General features: G+C 41.4%; 1 protein-coding gene across 1 annotated transcript; it reads right to left on the minus strand.

Annotated features, from left to right (window-relative positions):
- Positions 1–779: 779 nt before the first annotated feature.
- On the minus strand, positions 780–2,262 carry nrsn1 (neurensin 1). The gene is made up of 2 exons (XM_030783371.1): positions 2,065–2,262; positions 780–1,178 (listed from the first exon to the last, which is right to left on the minus strand). Exons 1-2 carry the CDS (start codon positions 2,260–2,262, stop codon positions 780–782), a joined length of 597 nt encoding a protein of 198 aa, XP_030639231.1.
- Between the last annotated feature and the right edge of the window lie 16,185 nt (positions 2,263–18,447).

An 18,447-nucleotide genomic window follows, 5' to 3' on the forward strand; every position in this document is an offset into this window, starting at 1 on the left:
GGATTAATTAAACAAAAAAAAAAGATTTTGGAATAACATCTTTCTACCCGTGACCTCACAGCATAATACGACTTTTGGGGTTAAAGAGAGTTAATCATCATCACAAATAAAACATGACCATTTCCCCGGAAACAGGATTACTAAGATACCACCAACACTGAAGGACCTAATTTAAAAACCTTTTCTACTGTTCTTTCTTTCACCGACGGGTACTCGAGTGTTGTGTTTAGAGACAACTGAGAGAAAATCGTCCTATATGGTGCTGCATCATGTAGAACAAACCGGGTTTTCGCCCACATTCATGACACACGTTTTTCCTCTGACATGTACTAAGTTTGACGGTCGAGCTAGCCCAGAAATGTCACTTGCAACACTTTGGCACACAACCTTTTAAAAACAGAAGTGTTGGAATGACACTCTCTAGACTGTTGCCATGGAAACTAGATGTGTGGTAAAGTTTTGTTCTCGGCAAATCTAACGGCGCGCATTTCAGCACATTAAACACTGCATCCTGGAGCTTCATTAAAAAAAAAACAAAACAAAACAAAACAAAAAAAACCAGCCAATTAAACGTGATTCACCATTATAAACTTGAAGAACATGAAATCGATACCGTTATATAGTTACCATAGTTACTCTCTGTCATTAACAAATAGTACAATATAAAGTGTGCATCTCTATTACTACCTGTACTACTTGCGGTTTTGCGCTATGCTGTAATAAGTCGTGTTCAGCTGACCTTTTCTGTTCTGCCCATTGGCCTCTGCGACCTCAGAAGGTCAGGTTTCAGAGCTGGGTTGGACGTTCTGCACCTTTGAGAGGGTGACAGGTACCTTCGCCTCCCCGGGCGTGGGCGCCCGGGTCACGGGGAGCACGGAGGCCTGGATTTCGGCCAGCCTCTCTTTGAACTTGTGCTGGAGGTAGTGCTCTTCCTTGGAGCCGCCCTGGGAGAAGGCCGCCAGGAGCAGCCCCAGAGCCATGCCGCTGCCCCCCACGCAGAACAGCACCGCTCCTGCCAGCTTACAGGCGTCCAGCGCCCGGTTAAAGCGCACGGCTCGCCCATCCACGAAGAGCAGCTCGTCCTCACCGAACGCCTCGATGCGTGGGGGGGTGGCATAGCCCACCAACAACACTGACAACCCTGCAACCAGTATCAACGCTCCCAGCGCGAGACAGACCTGGGGCAGAGAGAGAGAGAGAGAGACAGAGAGAGAGAGAGAGAGAGAGAGAGAGAGCGAGAGAGAGAGAGAGACAGAGAGAGAGAGAGAGAGAGAGCGAGAGAGAGAGTGAGAGAGAGAGTGAGAGAGAGAGAGAGAGTGAGAGAGAGAGTGAGAGAGAGAGAGAGAGTGAGAGAGAGAGTGAGAGAGAGAGAAAGAGAGTGAGAGAGAGAGAGAGAGAGAGAGAGAGAGAGTGAGAGAGAGAGAGAGAGTGAGAGAGACAGAGAGAGAGAGAGAGACAGAGAGTGAGAGAGGGCGTTCTGACAATGTGTCAAGAGCATATAACTAAAAACAGTGGAGAACGAGGGAGCTTGAGAAAAAAAAAAAGAGGAAAAGCAAAAAGACGAGTAGAGGGATCAGGGCGAAAGCAAAAGACATGAAAAGCGAGGGTAGAAGAACCGGTAGGAAGGACCCAAAAGAACAGAAGGAAGAGTACGACACTGGCTTTGAAACCTCCAGTCATCTCATCACGAGTTACCTTTTAAAGTCAACGCTAGCCAACACACCAGCTCCTCACCATCTTTTCCAATCCTTGCTCTAACAGTTCAAATCATACGAGACACAAGTGAATTCTAGTGACTACGTGCTCTTCTCTCAGTGTATATTACAAGTATGTCACTCTTCGTTTAATATCAATGACAGGCTGAAGTTTAAATTGTACTTGTTTGCGTTCTGAATCAAAATACATAAACTGTTATTCCAGTAATCTTTTGACAATACTGAAAAGAAATAGAATGCTGTCTCAACAAATACTTATTTCCTTTGTTGTTGCCATTTGTAAGGATGTTTAACCCTTCTGGAATTTTCCACATTTTGAGTGAAGTTCCCATGGAGACCGTCATCCTACCTTCCAGAGGACAGAGCTCCACCTGTTCGGCGATCTCTGGATCTGAAAATCTTCATCGCGCTCCCAGATAGACGCGGTACACTCTTCGTAGAACTGGTGCAGGTAAGAGCGAACGCCATATCGCTGGTGGCTGCTGTTCGCCGATCCTGGAGTTTGCTCAGTGTACTCCGACCCACAGAACTCTGAGCAAGAAGTCATCCTTCACATCTGCTGAACACACACACACACACACACACACACACACACACACACACACACAGATACACACAGGCAAAGAACAGCATACACACAGACCACAATTTGGGGTATTCTGTACTCAGTAATCAAGATACAGCAAGCTTTCATGATGCACTTTGATGACATCACCTTTAGCCTGAAGTGGACATAATGTCACAGTTGCCATGGCAATAAATGCAAGATTAATTTTATAGGAGGAAGTAGTCAGAGCTGAGGAACCAAGATAGGCTACTCCATAAGTTCTTGCTTGGGGCGTAAATGCACTTTATTCTGAGCTCAGTGCTGTAAGATTCTTGGAACAAACAACACTGGACACACGCCGTCGAGAGTAACACTCTGTTTGAGTCTCAACCTCAAACCAACACAACTGCAGAATCCAACAATGACGTCAACCCAACAGATCCTCCTTCACATATCCTGTTGTCAAACTAGGGCAGCTCTAATCTAATAAGCAAGTAGCAAGTTTCTGCCATGGACGCAGTTCAAGTGCCTCCGGGTATTCTGCACCTCATATCATCAACGAGAGGAACGCTTTTCAAAAACTCCAGATCTATAACGGCCTTAGGTGAGTGTGACGAACAACAAGTTTTACTTTCAACAGCAAGAGAGACACAGCGACATAACCAGAGGGGTAATGCAAGAAATTTGCGCGTCCTGCTGGTGATCGTGGCATCACATTTCCTTGTGTAGCCTACCTGTTAGGGCTAATTGGGAAATGACTCAGCTATGTCTTTCGTCATGCAAAAGCAACATATGCTCTCCCTCACTCTCCTTTCCAAATAAAATGTAAATAGCCCTAATAAAGCAAATTTCCTTAACCCAGTTACTGGGTTTCCGAAGCCAGTTTCGACGCCAAGGCACATACATTCAATATGCCAACTACATCAATACATTACTGAAAACTGAATTCAAATGTAGGAGAGTAACCTTGTGTAGCACCGTCAAAGAGGAAATCCCTGAGAAGTTGAGGTTCTAACTACCTGAGCCCTTCTAAAATCCATATCCACATTTCCCTTCAAGAACATTACCAAGGATATCAGTGTCCTGTTTGTTGGTTGGTTGGTTGATTGGCTGTTGTTGTTTTGTTTTTGTTTTTTCCCCCCACATATTTCACTCATAAACATTCATTATCATAATGGATTCTGTCAAAACAATGTACACCGCTCAATAATCGGTGATGTTTCATAATCTGTGGCATTATTACTGTCTCTAATGACTTCACACGAATACACTGAGCCTAAGATGTCCTCTGTTCTGTGTGGTCAAGCTGTTATCTGATCACGTGGAATTTGTTGTCAAGACAACTGAAGTCGATGGACCCTACAAGACAGTACACGTCGTCGCAGGTACCCAAAGCTGATAACGGACTTTACCGAACCATAACGACCCAAATCACGCGGCTAGTCCGACAGGCTTTCGAGAAATTGTAATTCGACAGACAAACAATTTTTGTCAGAAGGCTGACGCAATGGATGACGCCACACTGATGTAGACTTAACGTCAGTTGGTCTACCTTGGCATCACAGAAACAAATGCAATTTTTTCTCTGAATTCAACGGTAATGTCAACGTTAATGAGATAATTTAGTGTAAAACAACTTTCTTTCGATACATCTCACTATCGTTGAACAATCAAAAATACAAGGAATGTGCAGTTCACTCGCCTGTATCATAAAAAGCTGTTTTATTAAAAAGCTACACTGTTTATAATTATCTCGATTTAAAAACCAAAAGAAGAGTTTATACAAATAAAAAAAGTCTGCTATTGCAATCGACTGAACACCAGAATGTACAGTTTGTTGGGGAAATCAATGGTCCATTCCTTCCTCGTAGTCTATGTACTCCACATGCATGCAATGTTTAGAAATCACGCAATTAACATGACAGTTGTTGCACTCATTTGGAAATAAAACCCCAAAGTGCCCAGAGCAAATGTATAAAAGATAAAGGCAAATAGCTTACCTGTCATAACCAGCGGGGAGAGTGATCACTCGGTGCTGTTCCTTCACTTGGGTCCCATCACTCTGCGCTCTGCATCTCCGACTATCCTTGAACCAGCCTCAAACTCACCGCACTGCGCAAGCGCCAATTCAGTGTTCGGTTTACTGAAGCTGAAACGCAGAATGTTTTAAGGTTGCGATGAAATATGACACTGTATAGTTAAAATCCCCCCCCCCTCTCCCCCTCCCCCCCAAAGTCACGTTGTCTATAGATTTGAAGTTGGTTAGGAGCTGATGCGCGGAGTCCAAGAACTCAGTGATGATTAATTCAGTAGTACAATTAATGCGATAACTTCTGAATTTATATTGTTTTGAGGAAAATATAGCTTTTACATCAGTATGAAAACTACTTAGAGTTCAAAACACAGTCCACAAAAAGACAGTATTAAGAGTTGTTCTGTTGTGTTTCACAGGAGAGGCGCGTTAATGTGAGCAGTTCTGGTAATGATTCGCTTTGAATCTGAAATTACCTTAATAGGCCTCTATTTCATCTACCTTTACCCAAAGCCCCTCTAAAATGTTGATATCCATATCTAAGAAAGATCATTTTAACCCACATTAACCCTTTGATAGGTTTTGAATGCCTAACGTCAAAGTGACTGATTTTACGCTGTTATTGTTAATGGCTTATCAAATTAACGGCCTATGCCGTGTCTCGCATCATTCACCAACGAGAATAAAAATTTGTTCCTTAACTTGTTAAGAGGAAACAGAAAATGATTTAAAATGTCCGCATGCAATATGATACATTTTCCATTAAGACAAACCTCTTACAAACAACAGCACTGCATTTCATATAAGACTGCATCCGCGAGCATGCTATTTTTAAAGTGGCCCGTTGACGTAGCCTAAAACGTTAGGACTTGGTTAGTCACAGACCGGCTGTGTTACCACTCAGGAGGTACACTGCAGCAGAGAGAGAGAGAGAGAGAGAGAGAGAGAGAGAGAGAGAGAGAGATCTCACCTGTGACTCATTCAGCACTGCATGCATTTTTACTCTCCCAGGTACTCTCTCATCTTCTGTTTTACAAAACGTGACACCGTCCAAAATTCACCACTATATACATAAAAACCCACATCCATTATACCATCATGGTACCTGACAAAAGAAAAAGAAAGACAATGCAAATGTTGTTTTCACACAATAATGTAAGGAATGCCTACAGTTGCAGTCATCCTATAGGTAGATCATTCAAGAGACAAACAGGAAAAAGAAATTCAGACATCAATGTTCTAACCCGAGTTTACATCACACTCAGAAAGAAGCACACTTGAAAGTTACACAAACCTTAGGCCACTCCACAACAAAACAAAGATTAAAATACCCCACATTTTGTATATTTTTTTATTTACAATGACCAATGTTTAAACCTCTGAGTCAAGCCGCTCATGCATAATAAAAGGGCTCCATTTTGTTTTGACAAAAGTGCTGGAGCAATGATTATGTGATGTAACATGAAATATGAGGTTAGAAACTAACATAATTCTCAAAGCCTTTGCAGTTGTTCCTGGCTTTACATTAGCTGCTACTAAACAATACATGGGTAAATGGCTATGCTGGCAGCGTTTTCATCCTACAAAATGACACCTCAGCATGGACAAAAATAACACACGGAGCTTGACTCATTTCAGGCAGAGATTACAAACCCACAGAGATTCAAACACCTTGACTTGATGCACTCGCTTAGCAATGGGAGCCCTTTCTCTAGAACCGTAGTGATGTCACTGGGCAAACTGTGGAACAGGCTATGCGGAGCTAATAGAATGCTCCGCCTCGTCAAAACCAACGGTGACCTGGTACAGGTATTCTCCTGGTACAGTGCTTCTCCCTGATTCGTCGTCCACTGGTTATTCTAAACCGTCCATGTCTTGTAAGCCCAAGATTAGTGGAGAGACTTGCGAGCTATGTTTTTGTGATCCCCAAGAGAAGGATGTTCTATTTAATCTTCGCTCAGGACAAAATGTGCTCTCTGTATTCACAAGACAGCCAGTCCCCATGCTTGCCTGACTCTGTGCTTGCTGTGTTTTTTTTTTCCTTTTTTTTCTTTTTTTGGACGTTGACAGTGACTCACGACTGTGACTCATGTGGGGTTAAAAGGCTGCTGACCTCTTTCCCTATGATTTGCATGGCAAAGTCAGCACATCCACAGACAGCTCTCAGTGCTTGTCATAACATGGTCATTTTGAAGACAGATTAAACCCTAAAAAGATTTGACTTTCCAAATAGGGCTACTGGTACCATCACCAACTCTGGGACACAAATGTTGGATAATGAACTATATGTTATATAATTACATTTACATTTACAGTGCTGTAGTTGTTGTTACGGTGTTTAATAGCTTATGGTGTAAATAGCTGTAGTTGCTGTTATGGTGTTTAGTAGACAGAATGACTACTATTGGTTGTGTTGTATGCAGTTGTTGAGATTATTTTGAATAAAACCTGGTGTTTAATCCTGCCTTTGTTAAGGTGAGGCTCATAATGTTTAATAAAAGATCAGTGTCTCCCAACTGCTGCCTCCTCCTACTGGTTCTCCATAACATTGGACATGACTGTACATGAACTTGTCATCTAACAAATGACATAGTTAAGAAGGTTAAAAATTCTCGCAAAAATGGAAAAGCATCTATACTGAATCTTTTTTTACACAAAGTCAGTCAAAAACAATGATTTCCAATGGCCAAAACTAAGTTGTGCAAAACAACATCCTTGACCATTTCCACACACTTGGTCGATAGTTGTCTTTTCAATTAGGCCTGTTCCTGCGGAAACATCGAGCCAAGTATCACCCTGTTCCAAATCTCAAATGGTGCTTGGCTGCAATAGCCAACCACTTACTCTGGCAAGCTGCTCAATCCCAATTGGCAGGCATTTATCAACTGCTGCGTCTCTGGTCTGGTTTAACAATACCCTTATTTGCCAGAGACGTCTGAAAGAAAAGCATTCTTCTTCTTCTTCTTCTTCTTCTTCTTCTTCTTCTTCCTCTTCTTCTGTACAGGTTGTTTATTGTCTTGTTGCAATATTCTAGTTCATTCCAGTGGGATTCCATTCATTATTCAATGAGCTGGGAATGAGTCAGCTCTTGCTGACGCGCGGAAAACAGACGACGCTTCGTTTTCACTGATACATGCAGAAAAGGAGGGCTGGAGGCAGGAGACAGCTGTGAAGTCAAACCAAGGACACACACACACACACACACAAAGAAAACTTTAAAACTTTCTTTCACAGCCTAATACATAAGAGCTCCATAGCCCCTTCCCCTGCCCACTCACCTTTACCATCCAATCAAATCTCACCGTTATGGAGGAGTGTAAATGTGATTGCCTTCATGCTGGATATGCCATATGGCTTAAACCAATCGAGTTATCTGAACCATCCTGATAGGATAATAGAAAAAAATGGGACATTGAGTTTCACAATTTGATAACTTAAGAGTGACTGTATGAGAAGGCAAGGACCTTCGAAAAAAAAACAAAACAAAACAGGACATACTTCAGAAAAAGTTAAACATTCACACTGTAACCACAGAATTTCCCCTGGTTCATCACATGTTACACTACACCGTAGACAATTGAAATAGTTGGGGTTTTTTTTCTGTGAATGCACTTGTTTGAATTATGGCCGACATCTGTCCATAGAGTAATTGAACTATAATGTCATAATATTACAGAACAGAGTTATTATAAATTTCAGTTTATGATACTGTGGTGGATATTGAATACAGAATTGACTTGAATTTATACTCAGTTTTTGTTTTTTTTTCTGACAGTGGTTTGGCTAAATGTTGTCAACATCAGAGTTTTTTGTTTCAGTGCCAGCCTAGAGGAAGACTGCTGAGAAAAATGCATACAACGCAAATTCCATCTCCTCATAAAAAATGGAATGTATATACTACGCATTTTTGGACCTAATTAATTAGACTGAAACTGAAATTCGTTTAAATAAACCAGACGCCCAATCAGGAAGAGCCAAAATAACAATAATCAAGACTGACAAACAAACACAGCATCTCTTTGACATGCAGGCATCTATTATGTTGCTCATAGTTGGCTCTTTATTGACCATTCTCTGAGAGATTCTGTTAGCTGTGCATAATTTCTGATCATATCATGTAATGATGTCTGTTTATATGGAGGAGGGAAAAAAAAGCAGATTTCAGCGAGTGCTTCACTCTGACTGCCCATCCAGGAGAAAGCCACAGCACATGAGCTGATAGCCTCTTTATTTGCTTTTCAATTGCCTTCTGCTTCCTCTTTCTCTCTCTCTCTCTCTCTCTCTCTCTCTTTCTCTCTCTCTCTCTCTCTCTCTCTCTTTCTCACTCTCTCTCTTTCTCTCTCTCTCTCTCTCTCTCTCTCTCTCTCTCTCTCTCTCACTCTCTGTCTCTGTCTCTTTATCTTTCTCTCTCTTCTCCTCTTCTCTCTTCCACTCTCTCTCTCTCTCTCTGTGCAAGCTGTGCTCTCCACAATGAAGCCCTGTTTCTATGGTTACAATCAGGGAAAGGTCACCTTCAGGAAGTTCCATGCACACGTGCACGTGTGTGTGTGTGTGTGTGTGTGTGTGTGTGTTTGTGCGCGCGGCGTGTGCGTGCTCGCGCACAAGCAGCCGTGGCAGGAAGATAATCACACTCTCCCATAACCGGTTGATGGGGACAGACTTCATTAGTGTGAGAGAGCAAGCAGGCATGAGTGTGTGTGTGAGTGTTTGTGTGTGCCTGTGTGTGTGTGTGTGTGTATGTGTGTGTGTGTGTGTGTGTGTCTGGAGTCGCATTCGTTTATTTCCCTCTCCCTGTAAATCATTCATATGTATAACAAGAGTGCATCATTATAAAAGGCTGTCTGGGGTCTCCATCAGCCCAACAGTAAACAATTGACTATAGGTGTAACATACATTTAGATACATGCATAGGCAGTAATGTATTTGTGTGATATGACAGGGAAACCAAATGTAACTGTCCTCTTTCTGTTTCAGTTGAGCAGTGCTGTAAAGCAGAACAGAGGGAGGGAGTAATCAGCCCAGTCTGAATAGATGTTATTACCATTGCCTAAAACCATTAAAGGTTTTAGGCAATGGTATAGGCTTACCTACCAGCATATTGTAAGCTCTGATAGTATGTCAGACATGCAGGAAACTAGTTTGCTGTTTTTATTTTTAGTATTATTATTATTGTTATTGTTATTATTATTATTATTATTATTGATGTGGTTAGGTTCTCTATACTGTTACTACTAGTATAATTTTGCATGACCTCTGAAAAAATGTTGAAACACTGGGAAAACTGGGTTAAAATAGATGTATTTCAGTGATAAAACTTATGTTATCTCGAGAAGATGTAGTGATGTATTTGCCTTTACACATCTACTGTCAGGTCATCTGTCCCTCCAGCGAAGAACTCGCCAGGTCAGAAATTGTTTTGTTGAATTTTTTTTGTTGAACAGTCATTTTGTTGAAATGATTTTTGTTGAATTTTGCAACAGATGGACGTCAACCTTGTTCTTCCGCTACACATCCATTTGCGTGCGTGTATGGCTATCATAATGATCGACATACACGCACGCAAATGGATACGAATACATATTTTTGGGGACAACTGCGATTCTAAACAGACAGGTCCCAGCAGCACTTGAAGCCTTTCGATGTTGTAACAATGGAGCTCACTATGAAGCGTGTTCCTGAGGCGGTATTCTTCCGCACACTGCTGCCACCTAGTGGATACTGTCTCCCAACAACGCAATGGGATCCACCGGAGTTGTAATTATTAAGTTTATTATACGACCCACCAGTTTTGCACTCTGCGATGTTCACTGACCTCGCAGATTCTGTTTTGATTGTGACCTGGCAAATTCTGTTTTGATTGTACAGAGGTTTTCCCTGTTTTGTTTTTATCTTTTTTCCAGGTTTTTGTAATATACTTTTATTCAAATATTTATATGATTGTCCTTGCCCACTGCAGTCTCGCTGTGAATATCATAAAGACCCAAATTGCACATTTTGTTGTGATAATACGGTTAAAACCACAATTATAGGTTGAGTTAGCTTTTCCAGTTCTTTACAAAAGCCATATGGAACAACAAAGCCAGGGGAAAGCTGCTTATAAAAACATGGAAGGTACAAAATTCAAAAACGACGTCACAATCTCAGTGAGCGATACGATCTTTCGTTAGCCAAAGGCCATCAATTTCTTTTGCTCCTCGCATGTACGATTATGAGATTCTTCAAGCTGCAACGTCTAATGGCTCTGTAATCATTTAATAACACCCCCCCCCCTCCGAATAATCAGGTTAACACCTTAAACAACCTCATTTTAATTTGAGCATTTTCTAATGATATTTTTGATTGGTCATCTGTCACCCCTCTTGGTTGATGTATAGCGTTGATTTTTTTATTAGGCCGCGCTTGGCAGAAAGATCATTATTTATAAAGACGGTACCAAACAATTCATCATTTACTAGCTTTTTCCAAAGAATTGTGTTTGTGAAGGCTAGAAAATGAGTTCTTGTTGGAGAGAAAATGTAGATAGCTTTCACTGCTCGTAATGGGTTTTGTGGTCCATGTTTGGCTTTTGTATAATAAACCTGGCCAGAACAGATTACAGATATGTGGATTTATAAACAGGAATTTGGGTGTAAAACGTCAGCTGCTGTTTCAAATGCATGTGCTGTTGGAGATCCCACGGTTTGGTGAAAACTGAGCAAAATACTGTAGTGAATTACATTTGAGATAAAGATATCAAAAACGGGTCAATTTCTCCATCACTTAATCTTCTCTCCCCTAAGCATAAAAAATAGATAACCTTCTTGTGAACGACTCGCTCACCCAAGACAGTCGGTCACGCTTTCAGCTATAGAACTGTGCTTTCTGTCTGAATTAGTCATTTATTCATTCACCTTTTTAAATCGGCAGTTGATGCTCTTTGGCCGTGATGTGTCAATAACGTATTGTGTCACATCGCTTAGCAGACGAATGAACACAGCCCGGGCAGTGTGAACGCGAGTGTTTCAGTGCGGACGTAAGTGCTTCTCGCCCCTGCTGTTCAATAAGAGGCAACAGCCCTTCGTGTGGATGTGAAACTAAAGACTCTGAAAACAACTCCCGAGGCCACACACCTGCCTCTCTGTAATTGTGTTCATTTTGTTCGGCGTGGGCTGCTGCAGAACGCGCCGTCTCCAGATTTGTCATGCAAAGCAGTTTACAGTGTGCGGTCAAAACCCGAGTACGCAGCCAATGGAGCAGAGGACTTAAAGCGGGAAGGCAGGTGGAGTCTCTCTCTCTCTCTCTCTCCTCTTTCCCTCCCTCCTTCCCTCCCTCCCCCTGTCTGTCTCTCTCTAATTCTTTCTTCTTTCTCTCTGTCTGTGCTTTCTATTTATGTCCCTACTTTCCCCTTAGTACTTTCTCTCTCTGTCATTCAGTCCCTTCTCTCTCTCTCTCTCTCTCTCTCTCTCTCTCTCTCTCTCTCTCTCCCTCTCTCTCTGTCTCTCTCTCTCTCTTTCTTTGTAATTGCTCATTTGTGTGAATGGGCCTGAGATTGGGGATTAAAGGCGTACAGTCTCATCCCGATAAGAGGCACGACTCCCGGGCTTCTCCAGGCAACAAAGGCAGACGGGCGCTAGGCATCGCTCCGTTTCCTTGGTAGCGGGCGCCCGGCGACAGCCACTCTCGGTTTTGGCCACGCTCTGTAATTATGGCTCTGGTCTTCGCTGCCAAGAGGCTCCAATGGGCTGAATAGAGACGTGGCTATCTGCTGCTGCTCTCCACAAAGCCAGAGAATCTGTGTTGGTGTTTGTCTTGCTCTGCACCTGCTTCATCTTCGTCCTCAGTCCTGCCTGGGCAGACAGTTAAAAACCCTTTTCTTTCAGGGATACTAATCTGTACTACACCTGCCTATTGAGATTTGGTTTTTTCCACTGTGTGTGTGTGTGTGTGTGTGTGTGTGTGTTTGAAGAGAAAGATGAAGGTCTTTGTGTTAATGGATTTGGTGACATGGGGATAAAATGTGTTTCTTATGAAATATCTCATGTTTGAAAGATAAATGTGTGTTGTCCTCTCTTTGTTGGGAGGTTTACACAACATTCTCTGTCATAATTGCTTTTCAGAGTTTGTGTGGTGTACATCTTGTCACTTTATCACTTTGTCATATTAGAAGATCACATTCAGAAAACAAACAACAACAACAACAACAACAACAAAAATCTGTAACAATTAATTAGAGATGTGGTTATAAGTTGTGGTCAGCATCTTAAATGAAATGAAAAATGAAAGGAAAAATGAGAACTAATTTTCCGACAGAGCACATTTATAACCCTATTCTGTTGAAAATGATATGTCTTTTCAATAAGTCCCTGAAATACTGCATGTTGCTCCAGAAACACATGATAGGGATTATCTGAAAATGATATTGCATCATTGGAAATGGCAGATTCTCAAGCAAAGGTTTTGAATCAGTATCATTCAGTGCACTGGTCTGATTGGCCTGTATTTGGATTCTCATTATTGGTAAGATAAGTCGCACCCTCTGTGCATCAATTAGGTATAAATGTATTTGACTTGTTTGGAACATTATTAAAGTGCTAATGAGTGTTTGATCGCTGTATGTGAGTGTGTGTGTGTGTGTGTGTGTATGTGAGTGTGTGTGTGTGTGTGTGTGCTCAAGTGATTCTGCATCCATGGCCTGTTGAGGACGGACATGTCACAACACAGTCTTTCATTCGAATATGCATTTCTTTATACACTTTGATTCCAATTGCTCTCTGAGCTTTGCGTTAGGACTCAATACATCTGTCCTCCATGTGAGAGCATTGGTTTGTGCTGTTATGTGTGTTAAATGCTTTATTAGTTTAGAAAATGCCAATTCACGAATTTTAATATGCAGATTCCGAAGCTTCGGGCTTGGCTTATTAAGGCTGCGGTGTTTCAAAATCTGATTGGAGGATAAGTGGAAATCTAATATTCATAGACGGATTTGAGTGACATAAAATCAGCCCTGGGGGTGTGAACGGGGAAATGGAGAAATGCACACACAGGTATAGAGGACTCATGGATGAGAATGATTACATTGAAACTGCCAGTAGGCATGGATGGATAGAATTTCAACGTCATTTTCAATCAAGCATATGGGCAGAAATCTGAAGCCGGTCCAAAGTGTAGGAAAATGTGATTACAGAATTAAGGAAAACATGCCCACTGAATTTCTCCGTATGCTCCATTATCAGCCCAAACTCAAACCAAAACAAAAAAAAAAAAAAAAGAAAAGAAAATAAAGGAAAGAAAAAGAAAGATTTGAATCTATGTTGTGAGGCCGGACAGAGGAGAGACGTGTGCTGTCATTTGTGTGTGAGAGAGAGAGAGAGCAAGAGAGAGAGAGAGAGAGAGAGAGAGAGAGAGAGAGAGAGAGATCGCTCATTAATTTGACAGGCAGTTGGTTTGCCATTCACTCCATGGCACGAGATAATCTCTATGTAGGCCAAGCAGGTCTCAGTACAGACCCCAGCTGCCTCATATCAGACAGAAAAGCTTCATAAGACAGAGCAAACAGCAGGATTTTCAGCACATCTTCACCACAAAGCTTGTAAAGTCTCGGTCTGTGAGAGCCAGGGACGGAGAAAGAGAGAGAGAGGGAGAGAGATTTTTTTTCTTTCTTTTTTTTTTAGCTGATTGAGATGGTCCTCTGTAAACAGCATGACAGTGGTGGTGTTTGACCAAAAATACCCAATGCCTGTGTTGTTCCCGCCCCACAAGTGAGTAAAATAACGAATAACCTTTTTTACTGACTCGAATTTAATAAGAGACCACGAGTCCAATCTTTTTTTGAAGATTCTGTCGATCCTGCAGGGCTTCTCTCAAATTGGAAACTGAGGGAGGAAGAGGGAGTAGTGGGGGGGGGCACATAGATTGTATGTTTCCCTCTCTAAAGAATGGGAATAGGGGGTGGGGGGGGGGGGCACAGAAACTGCACAGCTCCAGGGGAGAGTGTGGGAGACTGCTAATTGAGCTTTATTAATCCAAAGCATCAGGCCCTGAAATAGCCTTTTAGAGCACAATTTTCTGAGCTCTCCATGTGCTCAAAAAAAAAAAATCTCTCAGCACTGCCCCAGAACTTCAAAGTGCTGCTCTCAAATATCAAGTCGCATTGCTTTTAAACTTGTTCAGAGAGCCAGGGAGAATATTGATGAAAAAAGAATGGACTTGGTGATATTGGTATTACAGAGCATGGGTAAGTTGGGAGTGATCTTAGGGAGATACCAAGTGAAGGATCAGCAGGGGGTGTTAACTGCTGTTTTAACATCGCCAACGGTCCATTTGATTAAATCTGTCACCACGTATTAGGCCTTCAGTGGAGAAGGAAATTTGAAATTTTATCTTTTCACAGTTTGGATTGCGTTAGCGTAAGATTCGGTCGGGGGGACGTGGATTACACAGCTCTGTGAGAGAGGTGGCTCTGAAGGAAATTGGTTTTGACCGCTTTAGTGTCAGATTTCTAAACAACCCCAGCAAACCAGATCGTGTTTTTGTTTCCCTCACAGTCTGAGCCAGCCTTGTGAGGCCTTCAAATATCTTCCTTTTTTACGAAATCGTCGCCTACAGTTGAAAAACGAGAGAGCGGGCAACCTGATTTTTCTTGGCGAGCATTAAATGCGTTTCAGCTCCGATTTAAAAAAAACAAAGGTCGTTCTCAGACCATTTTCACTCGACAGAACGGCTGCTGCAAGTAGTATATACAAAACAAGTCATTATTTCACAATTGCAACATAGGGAGAGCGCAATGGCTCTGTAACTTCTGGAAACTTCTACTGTGGAGACAAACACTTAACTCCTCCGGGCAGACGCGTGGCTCACACGAAAGGTCAAAGTGTGAACGCCACACGCTGAACGCTCCAAACACGAGAATTTCTCCGCGTGGTTTCAAACAGTGAATTAGTAGCGAAAAATGACTTTCCTAAAACGCTGAAATCAAACAAGAAAATCCTTTAAAAAAAAAAAGAAAAAAAAAGCTAGATGGTAAGTAGATGTCTAATGGGGATAATTTGATCAGGAAGTTGCTTTATAGTTAATGGGAGCCTGGGGAAAGTCAGGAGGACTATAGACTACCTTGGGAATTTGACTGTTTGTAGCCAAAGACGAGGATGTTGCCTCTACTCAATGACAGAGTGTTTACTCTGGGCCAGATAACATGAGAGAAATATTTGGGTTTTTTTTTGTTTTTTTGTTGTTTTTTTTTTTTTTTTGAACACATACTGTGAGTCACACGTTTCTCAGGCGTTAGATGAACAGCGTCCTCCACAAACATTAACAACACGTTTTATTTTTTAACACCCACTGTCAAAAATCCAATTCCTCGCTTCTTTGGAAATTGTGTATTTATCGGTTGCCGCCGCGGGCGTAATTAATGGTACCCTGTGATGACTCCTTGTGAGGGCTGTGCCATGGTCGTCAGATTGAATATTTGCGCCTCAAAGGTAATTCATCTTCACTTAACGTGACCGCCAGATTATAACACTGTCAGTCTCGACTGGCACAAACAGTTAGGCGTCTGAGTGCGAGATGGAGAGGACAGAGAGAGAGAGAGAGAGAGAGAGAGAGAGAGTTGGAGGAGGAGGGAGTGGATTAGCATAACATCCAGTGATAATAAGCCGGATGGGCTGTGATTCCCATCCCCGTCGGCAAAGCATGTCAATAAAATGCGGAAATGAGAATTTTTTTTTTTTTATCACACCTCTCAAACCATTCCCCTATATTCTGGAGGATTAAAGGTAAATATACACGGCCACCTCAAACGTCTTGGCGAATTATGAAGATCCTTCCTAAAGGACTTGATATAAAAAAAACTATTTAAAAAATTAACCAATGTAGCCTAGTATTGAGAACAATGCAACTCACAGAGAGGTATGGAACCCTTCTGAAGGTTTTGGCTCAGTGAAAATCAGCACCATACTAAAATCATTTGTTTGTACAGCCAACTCCTAAATGTCCTAAATATCCTTAATGTAAACAGCAGTCTCTTACAGACGGTTAAATAAAATATTTGAGATAAAAAAAAAAAATATATATATATATATATATATATAATGTTTTGAATGAAATTGTGCAGTATGAAAACTTTTAAATGTTAAAAAGTCTAATGAGATGCCTAAATCTACTATAAGTATGTTACTTATGAACCATAAGTATGTTAAAATCACCTGAAGTGAGTTTATTTTTCCTATCACCACTTAAGGAAACCCTTGCTTGCTCTTATATTTTATGTTGCTTAGTTACCATAGCAGGCTATGCCTGTTTTTGAGGATGCAGGAGAATCAAACTCCGAATTTGACTCAAATAAATATAAAGTCAAACATTTTAAACATTCAAGTAAAAGCCTGTCCGTCACTGCTGGATTCACGTATTTCTTTTTACTGTTTTCATTTATTTATTTTTTTTATTTTTATCAGATTGGTGTCGCGAGCAGGGTTGTGTCTATGGGTGCTTTTGAATCACAGAGTTGGACTGAGGAGGGTAGAACAGGGGAGGCAGACAGGAGCCAGGTGATACAGGGCTCTCTGAGTAAACCTGTTATTCAGGTCTAAAACATCACCTCACACAGATGAATAGCACTGACAAGCAAAGCCACAGAGCCGCTGGCATTACAGGAAGATGCTTTTAGTGTTTTGGGCCAAAAGCGAGACTTCATGTTGGTTAGCAGATGCGAACTTAGCCAGAAATGGCTTGTCAAGGCATTTGTCGATGTCACTTACACTTATTCCAAAAGGGAACAGAAACAAACAGGAATTATGATTCAGACATATATAAAGGAGGCAAAATAACCCAGTTATTACACCATTTTTAAAAAAAAAACAAAAAAACGATTTCTTTCTAAATGAATCAAGAGAGCATTATACGTAAAGGATGAATCAAACTCGCCAAAGCTCACCAGCGCGAACACTCTCACGCACCCCATTTATCCTTTTTACAAATTTCAGTGTAAGTTACTGCTTTCATTTGTATGGCGTAACGACGCCGTAATTCCATTGGACTGGCGTTGGAGACCGTCAGGACAATTTACCTACTTTGGCGTCCGTAATGCGAAGCGTCTACGTTTGCCCCCCCCCACAACCCCCCGCCCCGACGCGCGCACGTTATTTATCCGCTATCCCCGTCACATGTCTCACTAATAGAGATTTGCTTTGCACTTGGTCACAAGTCTCTATTCCCTTTGGGAGTATCTGAGTAATGCGGGAGGTAATTCAGTTAGATGCTGCTGGTGTTTTTTTTTTTTGTGTGTTTTTTTTTTTGCTGTTTCACGGCAAATAACGGGTTTCTTATGACGATTACAGAGAGATGTAAACATTAGCAAGAATGTGTGATATAAGTTTGTGATGTAGAACTTAAGATCACGTGCAAAAGGAGATATAATAAGTTCACTATTTATTTATTGTGTTAATCTGAGACTTTAGAGCTGTTCCATTTCTTTGGGGTTGTTGACGTTGATTTTGCATATTCGATATCTCACGGAGATGACTACAAAAGTTGTTTTTGTGTGTTCACTTTGCAGACATTACACACATTGTCAACCAACGCTAACTCTCTTTCAAAATCCCGTACCGCAGACCTCGGTCAAATAAAAACGGGAAGTATTTGAATGTTTGGAGCGTGTCCCAGAAGCCCTTGATCGATCTTTTATCTTGTGTTCTTTAATAGTTTCTAAAATTCTAACGGGACTGAATGTGCTGGCTACAATGCCAAACAAACATCACATGAATGTCTCACAGAGTCCTCATCAAAACTGTAATTTATCCTGCTTAGTGAGAGAGCAAGGTCACAAGGAAACGGAGTGATGAAGATAATTGGGACAGGGCCCACTCATTCAAATACTTCAAAGAACTTTTTTTTTTTTACCCAGGTGCGCTATACAATACTCAAAGTTTTCTTATATATATATATATATATATATATATATATATATATAATTTTTTTTTTTTTTTTCAAAGCACTGCTTTTTAAAGGCAGAGTCCAACAGTATCAGGGGCTCACTGATGTATTTCCTGTGGAGCCTGGATACTTGTTTTGTTTGGATAGTGTGGATAAAGCACGACTCAGAGTCATCAATAAACAGAGCCTGGAACCGTTGGAGGCCTGAATTAAATACAGTGTGGTGTAGCAGATTCTGACAGAAAACC

Source organism: Chanos chanos, chromosome 8 (assembly GCF_902362185.1).
Source record: "Chanos chanos chromosome 8, fChaCha1.1, whole genome shotgun sequence".
NCBI classification, from domain to species: domain Eukaryota; kingdom Metazoa; phylum Chordata; class Actinopteri; order Gonorynchiformes; family Chanidae; genus Chanos; species Chanos chanos.